This window comes from Bombina bombina, chromosome 1, assembly GCF_027579735.1.
Source record: "Bombina bombina isolate aBomBom1 chromosome 1, aBomBom1.pri, whole genome shotgun sequence".
Classification (NCBI taxonomy): Eukaryota; Metazoa; Chordata; class Amphibia; order Anura; family Bombinatoridae; genus Bombina; species Bombina bombina.
In genome coordinates this window covers 1,177,621,237-1,177,645,981 of record NC_069499.1, presented here as the reverse complement: position 1 = coordinate 1,177,645,981, position 24,745 = coordinate 1,177,621,237, and the positions used below count along the sequence as shown (strand labels likewise).

General features: G+C 41.9%; 1 protein-coding gene across 1 annotated transcript in view; it reads right to left on the bottom strand.

Moving 5' to 3' along the window:
• The window catches only part of LOC128663856 (serine/threonine-protein kinase tousled-like 2), an 894,029-nt gene that overhangs the window by 606,735 nt on the left and 262,549 nt on the right, over positions 1 to 24,745 (bottom strand). Inside the window, exons 9-10 of the mRNA XM_053718402.1 lie at positions 8,416 to 8,517; positions 1,886 to 1,981 (exon numbers count right to left, since the gene is read on the bottom strand). Of these exons, the coding sequence (XP_053574377.1) occupies positions 1,886 to 1,981; positions 8,416 to 8,517 (198 nt within the window). The remainder of the gene's footprint in view (positions 1 to 1,885; positions 1,982 to 8,415; positions 8,518 to 24,745) is intronic.

The window sequence follows — 24,745 nt, the reverse complement described above, 5'->3', positions numbered from 1 at the left end:
ATTTTTTATCCATTGGATCTGAAAAAGCACAACTGTCCTCGACAGGGAGAGTGGTACGCTTTGCTAAAGTAGAAACTGCTCCCTCCACCTTAGGGACCGTCTGCCATAAGTCCCGTGTGGTGGCGTCTATTGGAAACATTTTTCTAAAAATAGGAGGGGGAGAGAACGGCACACCGGGTCTATCCCACTCCTTATTAATGATTTCTGTAAACCTTTTAGGTATTGGAAAAACATCAGTACACACCGGCACTGCATAGTATTTATCCAGACTACACAATTTCTCTGGTACTGCAATTGTGTCACAGTCATTCAGAGCAGCTAACACCTCCCCAAGCAATACACGGAGGTTCTCAAGCTTAAAATTTAAAAGTAGAAATATCTGAATCAGGTTTCCCCGAATCAGAAATGTCACCCACAGACTGAAGCTCTCCTCCTTCAGCTTCTGCATATTGTGACGCAGTATCAGACATGGGCCTTAAGGCATCTGCGCGCTCTGTACTACGTCTAACCCCAGAGCTATCGCGCTTTCCTCTGAATTCAGGCAGTCTGGCTAATACCGCTGACAGGGTATTATCCATGATTGCCGCCATGTCCTGCAAAGTAATCGCTATATAAAAAACGTTACTGTGCCTTTAAGGGAAACAAATTTTGCTAAAATTTGAAATAACAGTGAAAAAAGGCAGTTAAACTAACGAAATTTTTACAGTGTATGTAACAAGTTAGCAGAGCATTACACCCACTTGCAAATGGATGATTAACCCCTTAATACAAAACGGATTAACAAATTGAAAAAAACGTTTTTTAAACAGTCACAACAACTGCCACAGCAGTCAATATATGACTTTTGAAGCCTTTTGAGCCCTTCAGAGATGTCCTAAAGCATGCAGGGGACTGCTGAGGGAAGCTGAATGTCTCTGTAATTTTAACTGCGCAAAAAAGCGCTAAAATAGGCCTCTCCCACTCATATTACAACAGTGGAAAGCCTCAGGAAACTGTTTCTAGGCAAAAATCAAGCCAGCCATGTGGAAAAAACTAGGCCCCAAAAAGTTTTATCACCAAAGCATATATAAAAATGATTAAACATGACAGCAAACGTTTTATATTGCACATTAATCAGAGTATATACCTCTGATAGCAAGCCTGATACTAGTCGCTATTAAATCACTGTATTTAGGCTTAACTTACATTAATCCGGTATCAGCAGCTTTTTTCTAGCAAATTCCATCCCTAGAAAAACTTAAACTGCACATACCTTATTGCAGGATAACCTGCACGCCATTCTCCCTCTGAAGTTACCTCACCACTCAGACATATGTGAGAACAGCAGTGGATCTTAGTTACTTCTGCTAAGATCATAGAAAAACGCAGGCAGATTCTTCTTCTAAATGCTGCCTGAGATAAAATAGTACAACTCCGGTACCATTTAAAAACAAACTTTTGATTGAAGAAAAAACTAACTATATTACACCACTTTCCTCTTACTACCTCCAGCTATGTTGAGAGTTTGCAAGAGAATGACTGGATATGGCAGTTAGGGGAGGAGCTATATAGCAGCTCTGCTGTGGGTGATCCTCTTGCAACTTCCTGTTGGGAAGGAGAATATCCCACAAGTAATGGATGATCCGTGGACTGGATACACCTTACAAGAGAAAACAGTGATTTGTAACTTGGACATTTGTATTAAATGGAACATATAACATCCGGAATGTTCATGGTACAAAACTGCATACAGCATATATTTCATTAGAAAGTCTTAGTTAATTGCAAACTTTTAAATCAAATTTTGTGAGTAAAAAAGCTTAGAGGCCACTAAATATACCAGACTGCAATTAATCCCTACAGATTAACATGGCTTCTCTAGTTAATAGAAGGAAGGAAATCTCACCTGTGCGTGTCTGTGCTGGACGGATATAGATTTCAAGGAAACACAGGAATGATCTAGGCTAAATGGTACAGTGGAAGGTGGACTGTTTTGTTGACTCTAAAAGTTCAAAAAGACAAAAAAGTTAAATGCAAGGGGTCAAATGCAGCTAGCAAAACGCGGTAATCAAAAAAAGACTGATTAAAGGACCATTAAATACAATAGATTTGCATAAGACAAGACAATGTAATAGCACAGTCTGAACAAATGAGTAGTTCATTTTATTCTGACAAATTTAAAAGTTATGTCTATTTCCACTCCCCTGAATCATGTGACAGCCATTAGCCAATCTCAAATGCATATACGTATATTCTGTGAATTCTTGCCCATACTCAGTAGGAGCTGGGGCCTCAAAAAGTGTAAATATAAAAAGACTGCACATTTTGTTAATGGAAGTAAATTGGAAAGTTGTTTAAAATAGCATGATCTATCTGAATAATGAAAATTTAATTTTGACTTGAGTGTCCCTTTAAGTATCTATAGTTTCACACTGAATCAAATGTTTGCAGGAATCGAGAATTGAAACTTGCAGTAGCAGGATTATATTTTATGGGTTGAAAATTGTGATCTTGTTGCATTTCAAGTCATATTTTATATTATGATATCTGTATATAAAATTAAAAAACAGAATTTATGTTTACCTGATAAATTTCTTTCTCCTACGGTGTGTCCGGTCCACGGCTTCATCCTTACTTGTGGGATATTCTTATTCCCTACAGGAAGTGGCAAAGAGAGCACAACAGCAGAGCTGTCCATATAGTTCCCCCTCTAGCTCCGCCCCCCAGTCATTCGACCGACGGTCAGGAGAAAAAGGAGAACCATAGGGTGCAGTGGTGACTGTAGTGTACAAAAACAAAAATTTTAAACCTGACTAAAAGCCAGGGCGGGCCGTGGACCGGACACACCGTAGGAGAAAGAAATTTATCAGGTAAACATAAATTCTGTTTTCTCCTACATTGGTGTGTCCGGTCCACGGCTTCATCCTTACTTGTGGGAACCAATACCAAAGCTTTAGGACACGGATGAAGGGAGGGAGCAAGTCAGGTAACCTAAACGGAAGGCACCACTGCTTGTAAAACCTTTCTCCCAAAAATAGCCTCCGAAGAAGCATAAGTATCGAATTTGTAAAATTTGGCAAAAGTATGCAGAGAAGACCACGTCGCTGCCTTACAGATCTGTTCAACAGAAGCCTCATTCTTGAAGGCCCATGTGGAAGCCACAGCTCTAGTAGAATGAGCAGTAATTCGTTCAGGAGGCTGCCGTCCGGCAGTCTCATAAGCCAATCGGATGATGCTTTTTAACCAGAAGGAAAGAGAGGTAGCAGTAGCTTTCTGACCTCTCCTCTTACCAGAATAGACGACAAACAATGAAGATGTCTGTCTGAAATCCTTTGTTGCGTCTAGAAAGAATTTTAAATCACGAACCACAACTAGATTGTGTAACAAACTTTCCTTTTTAGAAACTGGATTAGGACACAGAGAAGGAACAACTATTTCCTGGTTAATATTCCTATTGGAAACCACCTTTGGAAGAAAAACCAGGTTTGGTACGTAAAACGATCTTATCTGTATGGAACACCAGATAGGGTGAATTACACTGCAAAGCAGATAATTCAGAAACTCTTCTAGCAGAAGAAATAGCAACCAAAAACAAAACTTTCCAAGATAGTAACTTAATATCTATGGAATGTAAAGGTTCAAACGGAACCCCTTGAAGAACTGAAAGAACTAAATTTAGACTCCATGGAGGAGTCACAGGTCTGTAGACAGGCTTAATTCTGACCAACGCCTGAACATCTGGCACGGCTGCCAGACGTTTGAGTAACAAGACAGACAGAGCAGATATCTGTCCCTTTAAGGAACTAGCTGACAGACCTTTCTCCATACCTTCTTGGAGAAAGGAAGAATCCTTGGAATTCTAACTTTACTCCATGAGTAACCCTTGGATTCGCACCAATAGAGATGTTTCTGCCATATCTTATGGTAAATTCTCCTGGTTACAGGCTTTCTAGCCTGAACCAGAGTATCTATAACTGATTCCGAAAACCCAGGCTTAGATAGAATCAAGCGTTCAATCTCCAAGCAGTCAGCTGCAGAGAAACTAGGTTTGGATGTTCGAATGGACCTTGCACTAGAAGGTCCTGTCTCAATGGTAGCTTCCATGGTGGAGCCGATAACATATTCACCAGGTCTGCATACCAAGTCCTGCGTTGCCACGCAGGAGCTATTAGAATCACCGAAGCCTTCTCCTGTTTGATCCTGGCTACTAGCCTGGGGAGTAGAGGAAAAGGTGGAAGACATACGCTAGATTGAATGACCAAGGCGCCACTAATGCATCTACCAATGTCGCCTTGGGATCCCTGGACCTGGACCCGTAGCGTGGAACCTTGGAGTTCTGACGAGACGCCATCAGATCCAGATCTGGAATGCCCCATAGTTGGTTAACTGGGCAAAGACCTCCGGGTGAAGTTCCCACTCCCCCGGATGGAAAGTCTGACGACTCAAATAATCTGCCTCCCAGTTGTCTACTCCTGGGATGTGAATTGCAGATAGATGGCAGGAGTGATCCTCCGCCCATTTGATGTTCTTGGATACTTCTCTCATCGCCAGGGAACTCTTTGTTCCTCCCTGATGATTGATGTACGCTACAGTCGTCATGATGTCCGACTGAAATCTTATGAATTTGGCCTCCGCTAGTTGAGGCGAAGCCAGGAGCGCATTGAATATCGCTTTCAGTTCCAAAATGTTTATCGGGAGAAGAGATTATTCCCGAGACCATAGACCCTGAGCTTTCAGGGAGTCCCAGACCGTGCCCCATCCTAAGAGACTGGCGTCGGTCGTGACAATGATCCACTCTGGTCTGCGGAAACTCATTCCCTGGGACAGGTGATCCTGAGACAACCACCAGAGGAGCGAGTCTCTGGTTTTCTGGTCCATTTGTATCTGGGGAGACAAATCTGCATAATCCCCATTCCACTGCTTGAGCATGCACAGTTGCAATGGTCTTAGATGAATTCTGGCAAAAGGGACTATGTCCATTGCCGCAACCATTAGACCGATTACCTCCATGCACTGAGCCACTAGAAGGCTGAGGAATGGCATGAAGAACTCGACAAGCATTTGAAAGTTTTGACTTCCTGGCTTCCGTCAGAAAGATTTTCATTTCTACCCAGACTATTATTGTTCCCAGGAAGGGAACCCTTGTGACCGGGGACAGAGAACTTTTTTCAACGTTCACCTTCCACCCGTTAGACCTTAGAAAGGCTAGAAAATTATCCGTATGAGCCTTCGCTTTGTGGAAGGACGCCGCCTGAATTAAGATGTCGTCTAGGTAAGGTGCTACCGCAATGCCCCTTGGCCTTAGCACTGCTAGAAGGGATCCTAACACCTTTGTAAAAATTCTTGGAGCAGTGGCCAATCCGAAGGGAAGAGCCACAAACTGATAATGCTTGTCCAGGAAGGCGAACCTTAGGAACTGATGGTGAACTTTGTGGATCGGAATATGCAGGTATGCATCCTTTAGGTCCACGGTAGTCATGAATTGACCCTCCTGGATCATTGGTAAAATTGTTCGAATTGTTTCCATTTTGAATGATGGAACTCTGAGGAATTTGTTTAGGATCTTTAAGTCCAGAAGTGGCCTGAACGTTCCCTCCTTTTTGGGAACTACAAACAGGTTTGAGTAAAAACACAGTCCTTGTTCTGCTTTTGGAACTGGGTGTATCACTCCCATTTTTAAAAGGTCTTCTACGCAATGTAAGAATGCCCGTCTCTTTGTCTGGTCTAAAGACAAGCGAGACATGTGAAACCTTCCCTTTGGAGGAAGGTCCTTGAATTCTAGGAGATACCCCTGAGAGACAATCTCTAAAGCCCAGGGGTCTAGGACATCTCTTGCCCAAGCCTGAGCAAAGAGAGAGAGTCTGCCCCCTACCAGATCCGGTCCCGGATCGGGGGCTATCCTTTCATGCTGATTTGGTAGCAGCAGGCTTCTTGGCCTGTCTCCCCTTGTTCCAGCCTTGCAATGGTTTCCATGCTGGTTTGGGCTGGGAAGGGTTACCCTCTTGTCTAGAGGCTGTAGAGCTAGGAGCCGGTCCATTCCTGAAATTGCGAAAGGAACGAAAATTAGACTTATTTTTTGCTTTGAAAGGTATATCCTGTGGAAGGGCATGGCCCTTTCCCCCAGTCATGTCTGAAATAATCTCTTTCAATTCTGGCCCGAATAGGGTCTTACCCTTGAAAGGAATAGTAAGCAATTTTGTTTTGGACGACACATCAGCCGACCAAGATTTTAGCCAAAGCGCCCTGCGCGCCACTATTGCAAAACCTGAATTTTTTGCCGCTAATTTAGCTAATGAAAAGCGGCATCTAAAATAAAGGAATTAGCCAACTTCAGTGCGTGAATTCTGTCCATGACTTCATCATATGGAGTCTCCTTCTGGAGCGAATTTTCTAGTTCATTGAACCAAAAAGACGCCGCCGTGGTGACAGGAATAATGCACAAAATTGGTTGAAGAAGGAAACCTTGCTGAACAAAAATTTTATTAAGCAATCCTTCTAATTTTTTATCCATAGGATCTTTGAAAGCGCAACTGTCCTCTATTGGAATAGTTGTGCGCTTAGCTAACGTTGAAACTGCCCCCTCTACCTTAGGGACCGTCTGCCATGCGTCCCTTCTGGGGTCAACAATGGGGAACATTTTCTTAAATATAGGAGAGGGAACAAAAGGAACACCTGGCTTCTCCCACTCCTTAGTCACTATATCCGCCATCTTAGGTATCGCAAACGCATCAGTGTGTACTGGGACCTCTAGGAAATTGTCCATTTTACACAATTTTTCTGGGATCACCAAAGGATTACAATCATCAAGTGCAGCTAGGACCTCCTTAAGTAGGGCGCGGAGGTGTTCTAGCTTAAATTTAAATGTTATGGTATCAGGCTCTGCCTGCTGAGAAACTTTTCCTGTCAGAAATTTCTCCCTCAGACAGGCCCTCCCTCACCGCCAATTCAGCTTGATGTGAGGGCACTACAGATAAATTATCCTCTGCGTCTGCTTGCTCATTGTCTGTGTTTAAAACTGAGCAATCACGCTTCCTAGGAAAGGCTGGCAGTTTGGATAAAAAATGCTAATTGTTGCATAGTAATCGCAATTGGTGCACTAGATGTACTGGGCATCGCCTGCGCGGGCATAGCTGGTTGGATGCTATGGCACACTGCACACATAAATTTAATGGGGGAACCACCTTGGCCTTTGGACATACAGAACATAGTCTATCTGAAGATTCAGACATGTTTGACAGGCTTAAACAGAACTACAATGCAATAAAAATTATTTTTGACAAAAACGTTACTGTCTCTTAAAATAATAAAAGAGCACACATTATTACTGAAACATCAAAAAACCATGAAATAAACATCCGATTTTAATGAAATTTTCACCACAGAGCCTTAATGCTTTGAAAAGATTGCACACAAATTTTCAGACCAATTAACCACTTAATGCCCAAACCAGAGCTAATAACAGTTATTAACCGGTTAACACACTACAGTACTAGCCCCAGCTTCCCCTGGAGCCTTTACCTTTGTTAGGGATTATTTTAGTAGGAAATAAGCCTCCCTGGGGTCCTTTCTGATGCCCCACATGAAGCTGCATGGACTGCCTAGGCAAAATCAACTGCGGAATTGAGGCCTGAAAATAAGGCCTCCTCCCTCTTCATTCCAGAGTGGAGGGGCCTTTCTGACTAGATTTAGGTGTCCAAATAAGTGCCAGGCCGAAATTAAACCCCAAAAGTGTTTTAAAGTCTGCAAAAACAACTTATTTATAGTGAAAAACATGCTAAAAAGCAATCGATTTTAAAGCCCACAATAGTGTCAACCAGCATAGAGCCCTAAATATAAGCCATCATTTTATACAGAAAAAATGGCTTACCTATCCCAGAGGGAATTTCTGACAGTCTTCTAGCATTACATGGTCTTGTTAGAAAAATGACTGATCATACCTGAAGCAGTTAAAGCCTGCAAACTGTTCCCCCCAACTGATGTTCTCTGGTTTCAACAGTCCTGTGTGGGAACAGCAATGGATTTTAGTTACTGGTGCTAAAATCATACTCCTCTCAACAGAAATCTTCTTCACTTTCTGCTGCAGAGTAAATAGTACAAACCGGCACTATTTTAAAATAACAAACTCTTGATAGAAGAAATAAAAAACTACAACTAACACCACATACTCTTTACCACCCCCGTGGAGATGCTACTTGTTCAGAGCGGCAAAGAGAATGACTGGGGGGCGGAGCTAGAGGGGGGGCTATATGAACAGCTCTGCTGTTGTGCTCTCTTTGCCACTTCCTGTAGGGAATGAGAATATCCCACAAGTAAGGATGAAGCCGTGGACCGGACACACCAATGTAGGAGAAATTAGAAGGATTTTAGCAAAGATTTGCATACCAACAAGCTACAAGACAAGTCCCGTCAGAAAACCTAAAGAGCAACAAGACTTACCGGTAAAGGTAAGGGATTTGATAAGGAATGTTGCGGTGAGGATCGGGCGACTGGTGGCACACTTCTGCCAGGACTTGTCCCCGGACCACTTCCCCCAGCAAACTATATTTAAATAAAAAAAAAAAAATTGTTTTACCTGCTAATATGTGTCATGTTTAGAGTGACAGCACTTGAAAAATCTGAACAAAGTGAACTATTAGGTAAAAAGTCCATTATCCAATGAGTGGAGAAGAAACTAATTTGAAGAAGTCTTCTATAGCACTTAAGAGTCTACATAACAAAAATTATCTTGTCAGACAGCAAGAAGACTAATCAGGAATTCATGAACATTAATAACTATAAAATATTGAAGATGTGGGGGAGACTTAATATATTTAGGTAGTCACTCTATATTGTTTTATCAGCAAGTATAATTAGAGCATGCTATTTTAATCAAATTTCTAATTTACTTCTATTATAAATTTTTCTTTGTTCTCTTGCTATCTTTATTTTAAAAGCAGAATTGTAAAACTTAGGAGCCGGCCCATTTTAGGTTCAGCACCCTGGATAGTGCTTGCTTATATTGGTGGCTACATTTAGCCACCAATAAGCGAGCGTAACCCAGGTACTGAAACAAAAATGGTCTGGCTCCTAAGCTTTGCATTCCTGCTTTTTTAAATAAAGATAGCAAGAGAACAAAGAAAAATAGGAGTAAATAAGAAAGTTGCTTAAAATAGCATGCTCTATCTGAATCATGAAAGAAAAAATTGTGTTTAGCATCCTTTTAAGTAGTGAGAAATTAAGAATTTATTTTATCTAAAATAAACTCCTCACACAGGTCTGCGCCCCCCCCTCCCTCAATTGACAAACCTGAATATTGTCCTACTATATATTTTAACTCCAGCAGATTAAAAAAGGATAATTGGGAATATATGGGGAAACATTTTTACAATCAAATGTTAACAAGAAGTAAAATAGGAAACTTTCAATAGTGTATGATCTTCCTGAATAAAAAAAAAAGGAAATTTATGCTTACCTGATAAATTGAGTCCTTCTACAATACGACGTATATAGCTCCTCCCTTCCCTCCACCCCCAGTCATTCGACCGAAGGTTTAGGAAGAGAAAGGAAAAGCTAAAGGTGCAGAGGTGACTGAAGTTGTAAAAACAAAATATAATCGGTCTTAAAAATGACAGGGAGGGCCGTGGACTCGTCGTATCGTAGAAGAAATCAATCAGGTAAGCATAAATTTCCTTTTCTTCTACAAGATAAGAGTCCACGGATTTCATCCTTACTTGTGGGATACAATACCAAAGCTACAGGACACTGGTGAAACCGGAGGGACAAGACAGAGACCTAAACGGAACGCACCACTGCTTGAAGAACCTTTCTCCCAAAAACAGCCTCAGAAGAAGCAAAAGTATCAAATTTGTAAAATTTGGATAAAATATGAAGAGACGACCAAGTCACAGCCTTACAAATCTGTTCAACAGAAGCATCGTTTTTAAAGGCCCATGTGGAAGCCACAGCCCTAGTAGAATGAGCTGTAATTCTTTCAGGAGGCTGCTGTCCAGCAGTCTCATATGCCAGACGAATGATACTCCTCAGCCAAAAAGAAAGAGAGGTAGCCGTAGCTTCTGACCCCTACGCTTTCCAGAATAAACAATGAATAATGAAGATAATTGACTGAAATCCTTAGTTGCCTGTAAGTAAAACTTCAAGGCACGGACCACGTCCAGGTTATGTAACAGACGCTCCTTCTTAGGAGGAGGATTAGGACACAAGGAAGGAACAACAATTTCCTGATTAATATTCTTATTTGAAACAACCTTAGGAAGAAATCCAGGTTTGGTACGTAAAACCCCCTTATCAGAATGAAATATAAGATAAGGCAAATCCCATTGTAACACTGAAAGCTCAGAAACTCTATGAACAGAAGCAATAGCAACCAAAAACAAAACTTTCCAAGATAGTAATTTATTATCTATGGAATGCATGGGTTCAAACGGAACCCCTTGAAGAACTCTAAGAACTAGATTCAAACTCCAGGGAGGAGTAATAGGTCTAAATACCGGCTTAATTCTGGTTAGAGCCTAACAAGAAGACTGAACATCTGGAACATCTGCCAAACGCTTGTGAAGCAAAAGTGACAAAGCAGAAATCAATCCCTTTAAGGAACTTGCTTATAACCCTTTCTCCAATTCTTCTTGGAGAAAAGACAGAATCCTAACTTTACTCCATGAGTAGCCCTTGGATTCACACAAATAAAGATATTTACGCCATATCTTATGATAGATTTTTCTAGTGACAGGCTTACGTACCTGTATCAAAGTATCAATGACCGAATCTGAGAATCCCCGCTTAGATAAAATCAAGCGTCCAATCTCCAAGCAGTCAGCTGCAGAGAACTTAGATTTGGATGTTGGAAAGGTCCTTGAATGAGAAGATCTTGTCTCAAAGGAGGTTTCCACGGTGGCAGAGAGGACATGTCCACTAGATCCGCATACCAAGTCCTGCGTGGCAACGCAGGCGCGATCAGGATTATTGAAGCTCTCTCCTATTTAATCCGAGCAATCACACGTGGAAGGAGAGGAAACAGTGGAAACACATAAGCTAGGCTGAACAACCAAGGCATCTATCAGTTCGGCCTGGGGATCTCTCGACCTGGATCCGTATGATAGAAGCTTGGCATTCTGTCGAGATGCCATCAGATCCAATTCCGGCCTGCCCCCATTGGAGAATCAGTGAGGCAAACACCACCGGGTGAAGTTCCCACTCCCCCGGATGAAAAGTCTAACGACTTAGAAAATCTGCTTCCCAGTTCTCTACTCCTGGGATGTAGATTGCCGACAGATAACAAGAGTGGGCCTCCGCCCATCGGATTATCTTGGATACTTCTATCATCGCTAAGGAACTTCTTGTTCCCCCCTGATGATTGATATACGCCACAGTCGTGATATTGTCCGACTGGAATCTGATGAATTTGGCCGAAACCAACTGAGGCCACGCCTGAAGCGCATTGAATATTGCTCTCAGTTCCAGAATATTGATTGGAAGCAGAGACTCCACCTGAGTCCAAACACCCTGAGCCTTCAGGGAATTCCAGACTGCACCCCAGCCCAGAAGGCTGGCGTCCGTTGTCACTATCACCCACGAGGGTCTGCGGAAGCAAGTCCCCTGGGACAGATGATCCAGCGACAACCACCAAAGAAGAGAGTCTCTGGTCTCTTGATCCAGATTTATCGGAGGAGATAAATCCGCACAATCCCCATTCCACTGTCCGAGAATGCACAGCTGCAGCGGTCTGAGATGAAAGCGAGCAAATGGAATGATGTCCATTGCCGCTACCATTAATCCAATTACCTCCATACACCGAGCAACTGATGGCCGAGGAATGGACTGAAGTGCTCGGCAAGTATTTAGAATCTTAGATTTTCTTGACTCCGTCAGAAATATTTTCATGGCTACCGAGTCTATCAGAGTTACCGTGGAACTAGTGAACTCTTTTCTATGTTCACCTTCCAACCGTAAGTTCTCAGGAAAGACAACACTGTGTCCGTGTGAGATTTTGTCAGATAAGTGGACGCCTGAATCAAAATATCATCCAGATAAGGCGCCACTGCTATGCCCCGTGGTCTGAGAAGCGCCATAAGGGACCCTAGAACCTTTGTGAAGATCCTGGGTGCTGTGGCCAACCTGAAAGGAAGAGCCACAAACTAAAAATGTTTGTCCATGAAGGCAAACCTTAGGAACTGATGATGACCCTTGTGAATAGGAATATGTAGGTATGCATCCTTCAAGTTCCTAAGTCATATATTGACCCTCCTGAATCGTTGGTAAAATTGTTTGTATAGTCTCCATCTTGAACAATGGGATTCTGAGAAACTTGTTTAGACACTTGAGATCTAGAATGTGTCTGAAAGTTCCCTCTTTATTGGGAACCACGAAAAGATTTGAGTAAAACCCCTGCCCCTGTTCCAGTTTTGGAACGGGACAAATTACTCCCTTGGTAGAGAGGGCTTGTACACAGCGTAAGAACGCCTCTCTTTTTATCTGGTCTACAGACAATCATGAAAGATGAAATCTCCCTCTTGGGAGAAAATTCTTGAATTCCAGTTGATACCCGTGGGTCACGATTTCCAATGCCCAGGGGTCCTGAACATCTCTTGCCCAAGCCTGAGCAAAGAAAGTCCGGTCCCGGATCGGGGGCCGCCCCTTCATGCCGTCTTTGTAGCAGCAGCGGGCTTCTTGGATTGTTTACCTTTATTCCAAGCCTGGTTGGGTCTCCAGACTGACTTGGATTGAGCAAATTTCCCTTCCTGCATTGTGGAGGAAGAGGAAGCAGAGGGTACTCCTTTAAAATTTCGAAAGGAACGAAAATTATTTTGTTTACCTTTCATCTTAACAGACTTATCCTGAGGTAGGGCATGGCCTTTACCTCCAGTAATGTCAGAAATGATTTCCTTCAATTCAGGCCCAAATAGGGTCTTACCCTTAAAAGGAATAGCTAAAAGCTTAGATTTTGATGACACATCAGCAGACCAAGATTTGAGCCATCATGTTCTAAAATGGCAAATCCTGCATTTTTTGCCGCTAATTTAGCAATTTGAAAAGCGGCTTCTGTAATAAAAGAATTAGCTAGCTTGAGAGCCTTAATTCTATCCAAAATGTCCTCTAATGAGGTCTCAACCTTCAGAGACTCTTCTAGAGCATCAAACCAAAAAGCTGCTGCAGTAGTAACTGGAACAATGCAAGCTGTAGGTTGTAAAAGAAAACCCGGATGAATACATTTCTTTAGAAGACCCTCTAACTTCTTATCCATAGGGTCTTTGAAAGCACAACTGTCCTCAATAGGTATAGTTGTACGCTTAGCCAGGGTAGATATAGCTCCCTCCACCTTAGGGACTGTTTGCCAAGAGTCCCGAATGGGGTCTGATATGGGAAACTTTTTCTTAAAATTAGGATGAGGAGAAAACGGTATACCTGGTCTATCCCATTCCTTTTTTACAATTTCCGAAATTTTTGGGAACCGGAAAAACATCAGTGTAAGTAGGTACCTCTAGATATTTGTCCATCTTACACAATTTCTCTGGTGGTATCACAATAGGGTCACAATCATCCAGAGTCGCTAAAACCTCCCAAAGTAACAGGCGGAGGTGTTCAAGCTTAAATTTAAAGAACATGACGTCCGAATCTGTCTGAGGTAACATATTTCCTGAGTCTGAAAGTTCTCCCTCAGACAGCAATTCCGTGACCCCCAACTCAGAGCACTGTGAGGGTACGTCGGAAATAGTCAATAAAGCATCAGAGGATTCAGTATTCACATTAATAACTGACCTACTGCGTTTAAGCTGTAACACTGGTAATTTAGATAACACCTCTGTAAGGGTAGTTGACATAACTGCAGCCCTCTCCTGCAGAGTAAAAGAATTAGACACACTAGAGGTACTTGGCGTTGCTTGTGTGGGCGTTAAAGGTTGTGACACTTGTGAAGAATTGGATGGCATATCCTGATTCTCTTCAGACTGAGAATCATCCTTAGGCACACTTTCTTGACCTAAAATATGCTTTTTGCAATGTAAAGCCCTTTCAGTACAAGAGGTACACAACGTAAGAGGGGGTTCCACAATGGCTTCTAAACACATAGAGCAATTAGTATCCTCAATGTCAGACATGTTGAACAGACTAGCAATAACCACAATAGTCGTTAAACACTTTATTTATTGATTTAAACAATTTTTTGAAAAATGTACTGCGCCTTTAAGAAATAAAAAAGCGCACAATTTTTTCTAAACTGCCTAAAAACGTTAAATAATGCAATATAATTAAATACACATATTCAATTGTGCCAAAAAATATTGCACCCTAAGAGCAAAGGGTGAATTTAACCTCTAAAAGACATTTATAGCAAAAAATATATTTGATTTAAAAAAAATGACCCCTGCACCTCCACCTGCCCCCAGGGTACTGCAAAATGACTCGACAACGATCCGGTTAACAGAAAACAAGTTTAGGCCCAACCGGAGCTAATGCCTGCTGCCTTCTCAGTCAGAGAAAACTGCGCGTCTGAGCGCGTGAAAATAGGCCCCGCCCATCATGGACGACGTTTGCATTAGTCTGTACAACCGCATGGGAAGCGGTTAGCAAATAAAGCCATGTGGTCCCCTCAATGCACAACAGAAATACTACGGACATATTGATTATTTGTCTCCCAAATTAAAACCGTTAAGCTGCCTCTCCCTTTTATATACTGCTTTCAGACCAGTACCATGACAATTAAAGAAATAAACACAGGATTTTCAGTAATACCCTTTGTGTACAGTTCTACTGCTTACCCCTTCCCTTGCAGGGAAAAAATGTCAGCCAGTTCTGATATACCAAGTCTCCTCAGAATTAAAAGACTGAACATACCTCAATGCTGCTTGTAGCATGAAAACGTTCTCCACACTGAAGATTTCTCTTGTACTACCTTCAGAAGCTCTGTGGGAACCAATCAACCTCAGGGCAGAAATCTTCTTCCATATCTCCCTGAGAAAAATAGTACTCACCAGTACCATTTAAAATAAAAAACTTCTTGATTGAAGAAACTAAAACTAACACCTCACTTTACCTCTTCCTATTACTAACACAGGCAAAGAGAATGACTGGGGGTGGAGGGAAGGGAGGAGCTATATATATACAGCTCTGCTGTGGTGCTCTTTGCCACTTCCTGTTAGCAGGAGGTTAACATCCCACAAGTAAGGATGAAATTTGTGGACTCGTCGTATCTTGTAGAAAAAATAAAAACAAAATGAAAAAATAAATAAAATTAATATATGGGGGTTCATATCCCTTTAAATGAAGCCGCAATTTAAAATTGGTCGCAAGTAAAAAGCCCCCCTAAAGTTTAGATGGATCATAAAATGACAAAAAGATTACATTTGTTATTCTAAAGATAATACTGATGTGAAAGCTTCAGCTTCTCTTTGTTGTTTGAAAGAACGGAAGTCCAAGCAGCCTAGAGAATTTTTTACGCCCTAGCATACTACCAACAATTACTACAGTATTAGCTCTGGTTAAGGTTGTTTGTAGCCATTACAAAGTCTAATACAGAACTGAGCTATGATTAAAACCAAAAAACAGAATTTATGTTTACCTGATAAATTACTTTCTCCAACGGTGTGTCCGGTCCACGGCGTCATCCTTACTTGTGGGATATTCTCTTCCCCAACAGGAAATGGCAAAGAGCCCAGCAAAGCTGGTCACATGATCCCTCCTAGGCTCCGCCTTCCCCAGTCATTCGACCGACGTAAAGGAGGAATATTTGCATAGGAGAAATCATATGATACCGTGGTGACTGTAGTTAAAGAAAATAAATTATCAGACCTGATTAAAAAACCAGGGCGGGCCGTGGACCGGACACACCGTTGGAGAAAGTAATTTATCAGGTAAACATAAATTCTGTTTTCTCCAACATAGGTGTGTCCGGTCCACGGCGTCATCCTTACTTGTGGGAACCAATACCAAAGCTTTAGGACACGGATGATGGGAGGGAGCAAATCAGGTCACCTAGATGGAAGGCACCACGGCTTGCAAAACCTTTCTCCCAAAAATAGCCTCAGAAGAAGCAAAAGTATCAAATTTGTAAAATTTAGTAAAAGTGTGCAGTGAAGACCAAGTCGCTGCCTTACATATCTGATCAACAGAAGCCTCGTTCTTGAAGGCCCATGTGGAAGCCACGGCCCTAGTGGAATGAGCTGTGATTCTTTCAGGAGGCTGCCGTCCAGCAGTCTCATAAGCCAATCTGATGATGCTTTTAATCCAAAAAGAGAGAGAGGTAGAAGTTGCTTTTTGACCTCTCCTTTTACCAGAATAAACAACAAACAAGGAAGATGTTTGTCTGAAATCCTTTGTAGCATTTAAATAGAATTTTAGAGCACGAACTACATCCAAATTGTGCAACAAACGTTCCTTCTTTGAAACTGGATTCGGACACAAAGAAGGCACGACTATCTCCTGGTTAATGTTTTTGTTAGAAACAACTTTCGGAAGAAAACCAGGTTTAGTACGCAAAACCACCTTATCTGCATGGAACACCAGATAAGGAGGAGAACACTGCAGAGCAGATAACTCTGAAACTCTTCTAGCAGAAGAAATTGCAACCAAAAACAAAACTTTCCAAGATAATAACTTAATATCTACGGAATGTAAGGGTTCAAACGGAACCCCCTGAAGAACTGAAAGAACTAAATTGAGACTCCAAGGAGGAGTCAAAGGTTTGTAAACAGGCTTGATTCTAACCAGAGCCTGAACAAAAGCTTGAACATCTGGCACAGCCGCCAGCTTTTTGTGAAGTAAAACAGATAAAGCAGAAATCTGTCCCTTCAAAGAACTTGCAGATAATCCTTTCTCCAAACCTTCTTGAAGAAAGGAAAGAATCTTAGGAATTTTTATCTTGTTCCATGGGAATCCATTAGATTCACACCAACAGATATATTTTTTCCATATTTTATGGTAGATTTTTCTAGTTACAGGCTTTCTGGCCTGAACAAGAGTATCAATGACAGAATCTGAGAACCCTCGCTTAGATAAAATCAAGCAGTCAGTTGGAGTGAGGCCAGATTCGGATGTTCGAACGGACCTTGAACAAGAAGGTCCTGTCTCAAAGGTAGCTTCCATGGTGGAGCCGATGACATATTCACCAGGTCTGCATACCAAGTCCTGCGTGGCCACGCAGGAGCTATGAAGATCACCGATGCCCTCTCCTGATTGATCCTGGCTACCAGCCTGGGGATGAGAGGAAACGGTGGGAATACATAAGCTAGGTTGAAGGTCCAAGGTGCTACTAGTGCATCTACTAGAGTCGCCTTGGGATCCCTGGATCTGGACCCGTAGCAAGGAACCTTGAAGTTCTGACGAGAGGCCATCAGATCCATGTCTGGAATGCCCCACAATTGAGTAATTTGGGCAAAGATTTCCGGATGGAGTTCCCACTCCCCCGGATGAAATGTCTGACGACTCAGAAAATCCGCTTCCCAATTTTCCACTCCTGGGATGTGGATTGCAGACAAGTGGAGTGAGTCTCCGCCCATTGAATGATTTTGGTCACTTCTTCCATCGCCAGGGAACTCCTTGTTCCCCCCTGATGGTTGATATACGCAACAGTCGTCATGTTGTCTGATTGAAACCGTATGAATTTGGCCTTTGCTAGCTGAGGCCAAGCCTTGAGAGCATTGAATATCGCTCTCAGTTCCAGAATATTTATCGGGAGAAGAGATTCTTCCCGAGACCAAAGACCCTGAGCTTTCAGGAGTTCCCAGACCGCGCCCCAGCCCACCAGACTGGCGTCGGTCGTGACAATGACCCACTCTGGTCTGCGGAAGCTCATCCCCTGTGACAGGTTGTCCAGGGTCAGCCACCAACGGAGTGAATCTCTGGTCCTCTGATCTACTTGTATCGTCGGAGACAAGTCTGTATAATCCCCATTCCACTGACTGAGCATGCACAGTTGTAATGGTCTCAGATGAATTCGCGCAAAAGGAACTATGTCCATTGCCGCGACCATCAAACCTATTACTTCCATGCACTGCGCTATGGAAGGAAGAGGAACAGAATGAAGTACTTGACAAGAGCTTAGAAGTTTTGATTTTCTGGCCTCTGTCAGAAAAATCCTCATTTCTAAGGAGTCTATTATTGTTCCCAAGAAGGGAACTCTTGTTGACGGAGATAGAGAACTTTTTTCTACGTTCACTTTCCACCCGTGAGATCTGAGAAAGGCCAGGACAATGTCCGTATGAGCCTTTGCTTGTGGTAGGGACGACGCTTGAATCAGTATGTCGTCCAAGTAAGGTACTACTGCAATGCCCCTTGGTCGTAGCACCGCTAGAAGGGACCCTAGTACCTTTGTGAAAATTCTTGGAGCAGTGGCTAATCCGAATGGAAGTGCCACAAACTGGTAATGCTTGTCCAGAAAGGCGAACCTTAGGAACCGATGATGTTCCTTGTGGATAGGAATATGTAGATACGCATCCTTTAAATCCACCGTGGTCATGAATTGACCTTCCTGGATGGAAGGAAGAATTGTCCGAATGGTTTCCATTTTGAACGATGGAACCTTGAGAAACTTGTTTAGGATCTTGAGATCTAAGATTGGTCTGAATGTTCCCTCTTTTTTGGGAACTATGAACAGATTGGAGTAGAATCCCATCCCTTGTTCTCCTAATGGAACAGGATGAATCACTCCCATTTTTAACAGGTCTTCTACACAATGTAAGAATGCCTGTCTTTTTATGTGGTCTGAAGACAATTGAGACCTGTGGAACCTCCCCCTTGGGGGAAGCTCCTTGAATTCCAGAAGATAACCTTGGGAGACTATTTCTAGCGCCCAAGGATCCAGAACATCTCTTGCCCAAGCCTGAGCGAAGAGAGAAAGTCTGCCCCCCACCAGATCCGGTCCCGGATCGGGGGCCAACATCTCATGCTGTCTTGGTAGCAGTGGCAGGTTTCTTGGCCTGCTTACCTTTGTTCCAGCCTTGCATTGGCCTCCAGGCTGGCTTGGTTTGAGAAGTATTACCCTCTTGCTTAGAGGATGTAGCACTTGGGGCTGGTCCGTTTCTGCGAAAGGGACGAAAATTCGGTTTATTTTTAGCCTTGAAAGACCTATCCTGAGGAAGGGCGTGGCCCTTACCCCCAGTGATATCAGAAATAATCTCTTTCAAGTCAGGGCCAAACAGCGTTTTCCCCTTGAAAGGTATGTTAAGCAATTTGTTCTTGGAAGACGCATCCGCTGACCAAGATTTTAGCCAAAGCGCTCTGTGCGCCACAATAGCAAACCCTGAATTTTTCGCCGCTAATCTAGCCAATTGCAAAGTGGCGTCTAAAGTAAAAGAGTTAGCCAATTTGAGAGCATGAATTCTGTCCATAATCTCCTCATAAGAAGAATCTTTATTGAGCGACTTTTCTAGTTCATCGAACCAGAAACACGCTGCTGTAGTGACAGGAACCATGCATGAAATTGGTTGTAGAAGGTAACCTTGCTGAACAAACATCTTTTTAAGCAAACCCTCTAATTTTTTATCCATAGAATCTTTGAAAGCACAACTATCTTCTATAGGGATAGTAGTGCGTTTGTTTAGAGTAGAAACCGCTCCCTCGACCTTGGGGACTGTCTGCCATAAGTCCTTTCTGGGGTCGACCATAGGAAACAATTTCTTAAATATAGGGGGAGGGACAAAAGGTATGCCGGGCCTTTCCCATTCTTTGTTTACAATGTCCGCCACCCGCTTGGGTATAGGAAAAGCTTCGGGGGGCCCCGGGACCTCTAGGAACTTGTCCATCTTACATAATTTCTCTGGAATGACCAAATTCTCACAATCATCCAGAGTAGATAACACCTCCTTAAGCAGAGCGCGGAGATGTTCCAATTTAAATTTGAATGTAATCACATCAGGTTCAGCTTGTTGAGAAATTTTCCCTGAATCTGAAATTTCTCCCTCAGACAAAACCTCCCTGGCCCCCTCAGACTGGTGTAGGGGTACTTCAGAACCAATATCATCAGCGTCCTCATGCTCTTCAGTATTTTCTAAAACAGAGCAGTCGCGCTTTCGCTGATAAGTGGGCATTTTGGCTAAAATGTTTTTGATAGAATTATCCATTACAGCCGTTAATTGTTGCATAGTAAGGAGTATTGGCGCACTAGATGTACTAGGGGCCTCCTGTGTGGGCAAGACTGGCGTAGACGAAGGAGGGGATGATGCAGTACCATGCTTACTCCCCTCACTTGAGGAATCATCTTGGGCATCATTTTCTCTAAATTTTGTGTCACATAAATCACATCTATTTAAATGAGAAGGAACCTTGGCTTCCCCACATACAGAACATAGTCTATCTGATAGTTCAGACATGTTAAACAGGCATAAACTTGATAACAAAGTACAAAAAAGTTTTAAAATAAAATCGTTACTGTCACTTTAAATTTTAAACTGAACACACTTTATTACTGAAAATGTGAAAACGTATGAAGGAATTGTTCAAAATTCACCAAAATTTCACCACAGTGTCTTAAAGCCTTAAAAGTATTGCACACCAAATTTGAAAGCTTTAACTCTTAAAATAACGGAACCGGAGCCGTTTTTATATTTAACCCCTATACAGTCCCTGGTATCTGCTTTGCTGAGACCCAACCAAGCCCAAAGGGGAATACGATACCAAATGACGCCTTCAGTAAGCTTTTTCTATGTATCTGAGCTCCTCACACATGCATCTGCATGTCTTGCTTCCCAAAAACAACTGCGCAATAGAGGCGCGAAAATGAGGCTCTGCCTATGATTAGAGAAGGCCCCCAGTGAAAAAGGTGTCCAATACAGTGCCTGCCGGTTTTTTTACATAATTCCCAAGAATAAAATAACTCCTCAAAACTATGAAGTATTAAAAATTCTTATATATCAATCGTTTTAGCCCAGAAAAATGTCTACCAGTCTTTAAAGCCCTTGTGAAGCCCTTTATTCATATTTAATAAAAATGGCTTACCGGATCCCATAGGGAAAATGACAGCTTCCAGCATTACCAAGTCTTGTTAGAAATGTGTCATACCTCAAGCGGCAAAAGTCTGCTCACTGTTTCCCCCAACTGAAGTTAATTCCTCTCAACAGTCCTGTGTGGAAACAGCCATCGATTTTAGTAACGGTTGCTAAAATCATTTTCCTCTTACAAACAGAAATCTTCATCTCTTTTCTGTTTCAGAGTAAATAGTACATACCAGCACTATTTTAAAATAACAAACTCTTGATTGAAGAATAAAAACTACATTTAAACACCAAAAAACTCTAAGCCATCTCCGTGGAGATGTTGCCTGTACAACGGCAAAGAGAATGACTGGGGAAGGCGGAGCCTAGGAGGGATCATGTGACCAGCTTTGCTGGGCTCTTTGCCATTTCCTGTTGGGGAAGAGAATATCCCACAAGTAAGGATGACGCCGTGGACCGGACACACCTATGTTGGAGAAATACCTAATGATTAAACTTGACAAGCATGTAAGAAGCAAATAGAAATCAAATGAAGATACTTGAGTAAGCAAAATTATGTAACCAGAGGAGATATCACCTAAAAACTAGAGCTATTAACATTGTTCTCTCACTGCCTCTAAACTGCTATTTGACAGCTTTTACTGCACCACACTGCTGTGTAACATCATTTATAGAGATTCAGAGTAAAAGCTTGTAGAGAAAAAAGTAATGAAGTTGCGGCATCGTACAAAACTGATACTACTGGAAGTCTGCAGTCATTCTAGTTGCCGCAGCAGAAATATACACAACACAGAAACAAAGTGCAACATGCTCCCCTCTAGCACAGCATGGTTATGTTGAGGGATTAAAGTCCTGCAAACCACTGATGTCGTGAAAGAAATGTGAAATATATATGCTTCCCTGATAAATTATTTTCTTTCGGAATGATAATAGTCCACAGTACTCCATAACATATGGGATATATTTCCCGCCACTAGGAGGGGGTCAAGAACCCATATCAGAGCTTAAAATCCCTCTAACCTCCAATCTCTCTCTTAGTTTAATGTATAGCCGAGTAGAGAATAGTTAACATAGGTAGAAAAGACAAAGAATCTTTGAATTCTAGACGATACCCCTGGGTAACAATTTCTAATGCCCAGGAATCCTGAACATCTCTTGCCCAAGCCTGAGCTTAGAGAGAAAGTCTGCCCCCTACTAGATCCGGTCCCGGATCGGGGGCTGCCCCTTCATACTGTCTTGGTAGCAGCAGCGGGCTTCTTGGCCTGATTACCTTTATTCCAGGTCTGGATAGGTCTCCAGACTGACATGGATTGAGCAAAGTTCCCCCCCTGCTTAGAGGGGGATGAGGAAGTAGAGGGACCGCCTTTAAAGTTTCAAAAGGAACGAAAATTATTCTGTTTGGTCCTCATTTTAACCGTCTTGTCCTGAGGAAGGGCATGACCTTTACCTCCAGTAATGTCAGAAATGATCTCCTTTAGTTCAGGCCCAAATAGGGTCTTACCCTTAAAGGGAATAGCTAAAAGTTTGGATTTAGATGACACATCAGCAGACCATGACTTAAGCCATAACGCTCTACGCGCTAAAATGGCAAAGCCTGCATTCTTGGCCGCTAATTTAGCCATTTGGAAAGCGGCATCTGTAATAAAAGAATTTGCTAGCTTGAGAGCCTTAATTCTATCCAAAATATCATAATGGGGTCTCAACCTTAACAGACTCCTCTAGAGCCTCAAATCACTAGAAGATAACAAATACCACCTGAAAAACACTGTATATGTGGGACGCTTATATATATAAAAAAACTTTTAACTTAATACTCTCTGGACTCAGAGGCACTAAATTAGTTTCTCACAGCACCGCTGTAAAAAAACTCCAGCTACTATATCTCTCCAAATGGAGATGAACTTTCTTATATAAGAACACAACTGAGTTCATTCAACATTGTTTTTATATACAAGGCTGCTACAAATTTTTTAATTTTTAATTTTTAACACTGTATAGATTGTCAAAAACTGATACATTTCTTATATCATACGAATTTTCTTATGATTGCATAAACTTTGCTGATTTGTGACATTGTTGGTTGGATCCCCAATATAATAGAGAGACGTCTCTAATAATTATTTCATACAAGTGTCTATGTATAAATGGGAAATTTTAACCTTTATTAAAAATATTTAAAATTTATCCAACATGTTTAGAGTGTATATGTAGAATCACTTAGAAACTAATTTCTTACACCCAATGCACCACTAATATTAATGGTCTATCCCATTCCTTAGTAACAATGTCCGAAATTCTTCTAGGGACTGGAAAAACATTAGTTTAAGTAGGGACCTCTAGATATTTATCCATTTTACACAGTTTCTCTGGCGAGATGACAATAGGGTCACAATCATCCAGAATCGCTAAGACCTCCCTGAGCAACAAGCGAAGGTGTTCAAGCTTAAACTTAAAGGGACACTGTACCCAAATTTTTTCTTTTGTAATTCAGAAAGAGCATGTAATTTTAAGCAGCTTTCTAATTTACTCCTATTATCAATTTTTCTTCGTTCTCTTGCTATCATTATTTGAAAAAGAAGGCATCTAAGCTTTTTTTTGGTTTCAGTACTCTGGACAGCACTTTTTTTATTGGTGGATGAATTTATCCACCAATCAGCAAGGACAACCCAGGTTGTTCACCAAAAATGGGCCGGCATCTAAACTTACATTCTTGCATTTCAAATAAAGATACCAAGTGAATGAAGAAAATTTGATAATAGGAGTAAATTAGAAAGTTGCTTAAAATTTCATGCTCAATCTGAATCACGAAAGAAAATTTTTGGGTACAGTGTCCCTTTAAAGGCAGTCACATCTGAGTCTGTTTGAGGGAACATCTTTCCTGAATCAGAAAGCTCTCCCTCAGACAGCAATTCCCCACCCCCAAATCAGAACACTGTGAGGGTACATCGGAGATGGCCAATAAAGCATTAGAGGGCTCAGCATTTACTCTAATACCGGACCTACTGCGCTTACCCTGTAAACCAGGCAGTTTAGATAATACCTCTGTAATGGTAGTAGACCTAACTGCAGCCATATCTTGCAGGGTGAAAGAATTAGACGCACTAGAAGTACTTGGCGTCGCATGGGCGGGCGTTAAAGGTTGTGACACTTGGGGAGAAGTAGATGGCATAACCTGATTCTCTTCTGACTGAGAATCATCCTGAGACAAACTTTTATCGGCTAAAATATGTTCTTTGCAATGTAAGGCCCTTTCAGTACATGAGGGACACATTTTAAGTGGGGGTTCCATAATGGCTTCTAAACACATGGAACATTGGCTTTCCTCAATGTCAGACATGTTGAACAGGCTAGTAATGACCACAAACAGGCTTGAAAACACTTAATTTAGTAAAAAAAAAAAAAAAAAACAATTTTTCCAAAACTGCTTTAAAGCGATAAAATTATCACAATTTTATGATAAAAAGCATCCCAACTTGTCAGCTAAGTTTGCCCCACAAGGAAAGGAATACTTAACCCTTACCAAAAAATGCTGTGCTATAAAACGTTAACTTCAAATAAAAACACCTCCTGCACCTCGCCACAGCACTGCTGTGGCGCCTACCTGCCCTCAGGGGTCTGTAAAGTCGGATTAAACCTTCGATTAGGCCCAAACTGTCTCTGAAAGGCCCACCGGAGTTGTGACACTTGGGGAGAAGTAGATGGCATAACCTGATTCTCTTCTGACTGAGAATCATTCTGAGACATACTTTTATCGGCTAAAATATGTTCTTTGCAATGTAAGGCCCTTTTAGTACATGAGGGACACATTTTAAGTGGGGGTTCCACAATGGCTTCTAAACACATAGAAC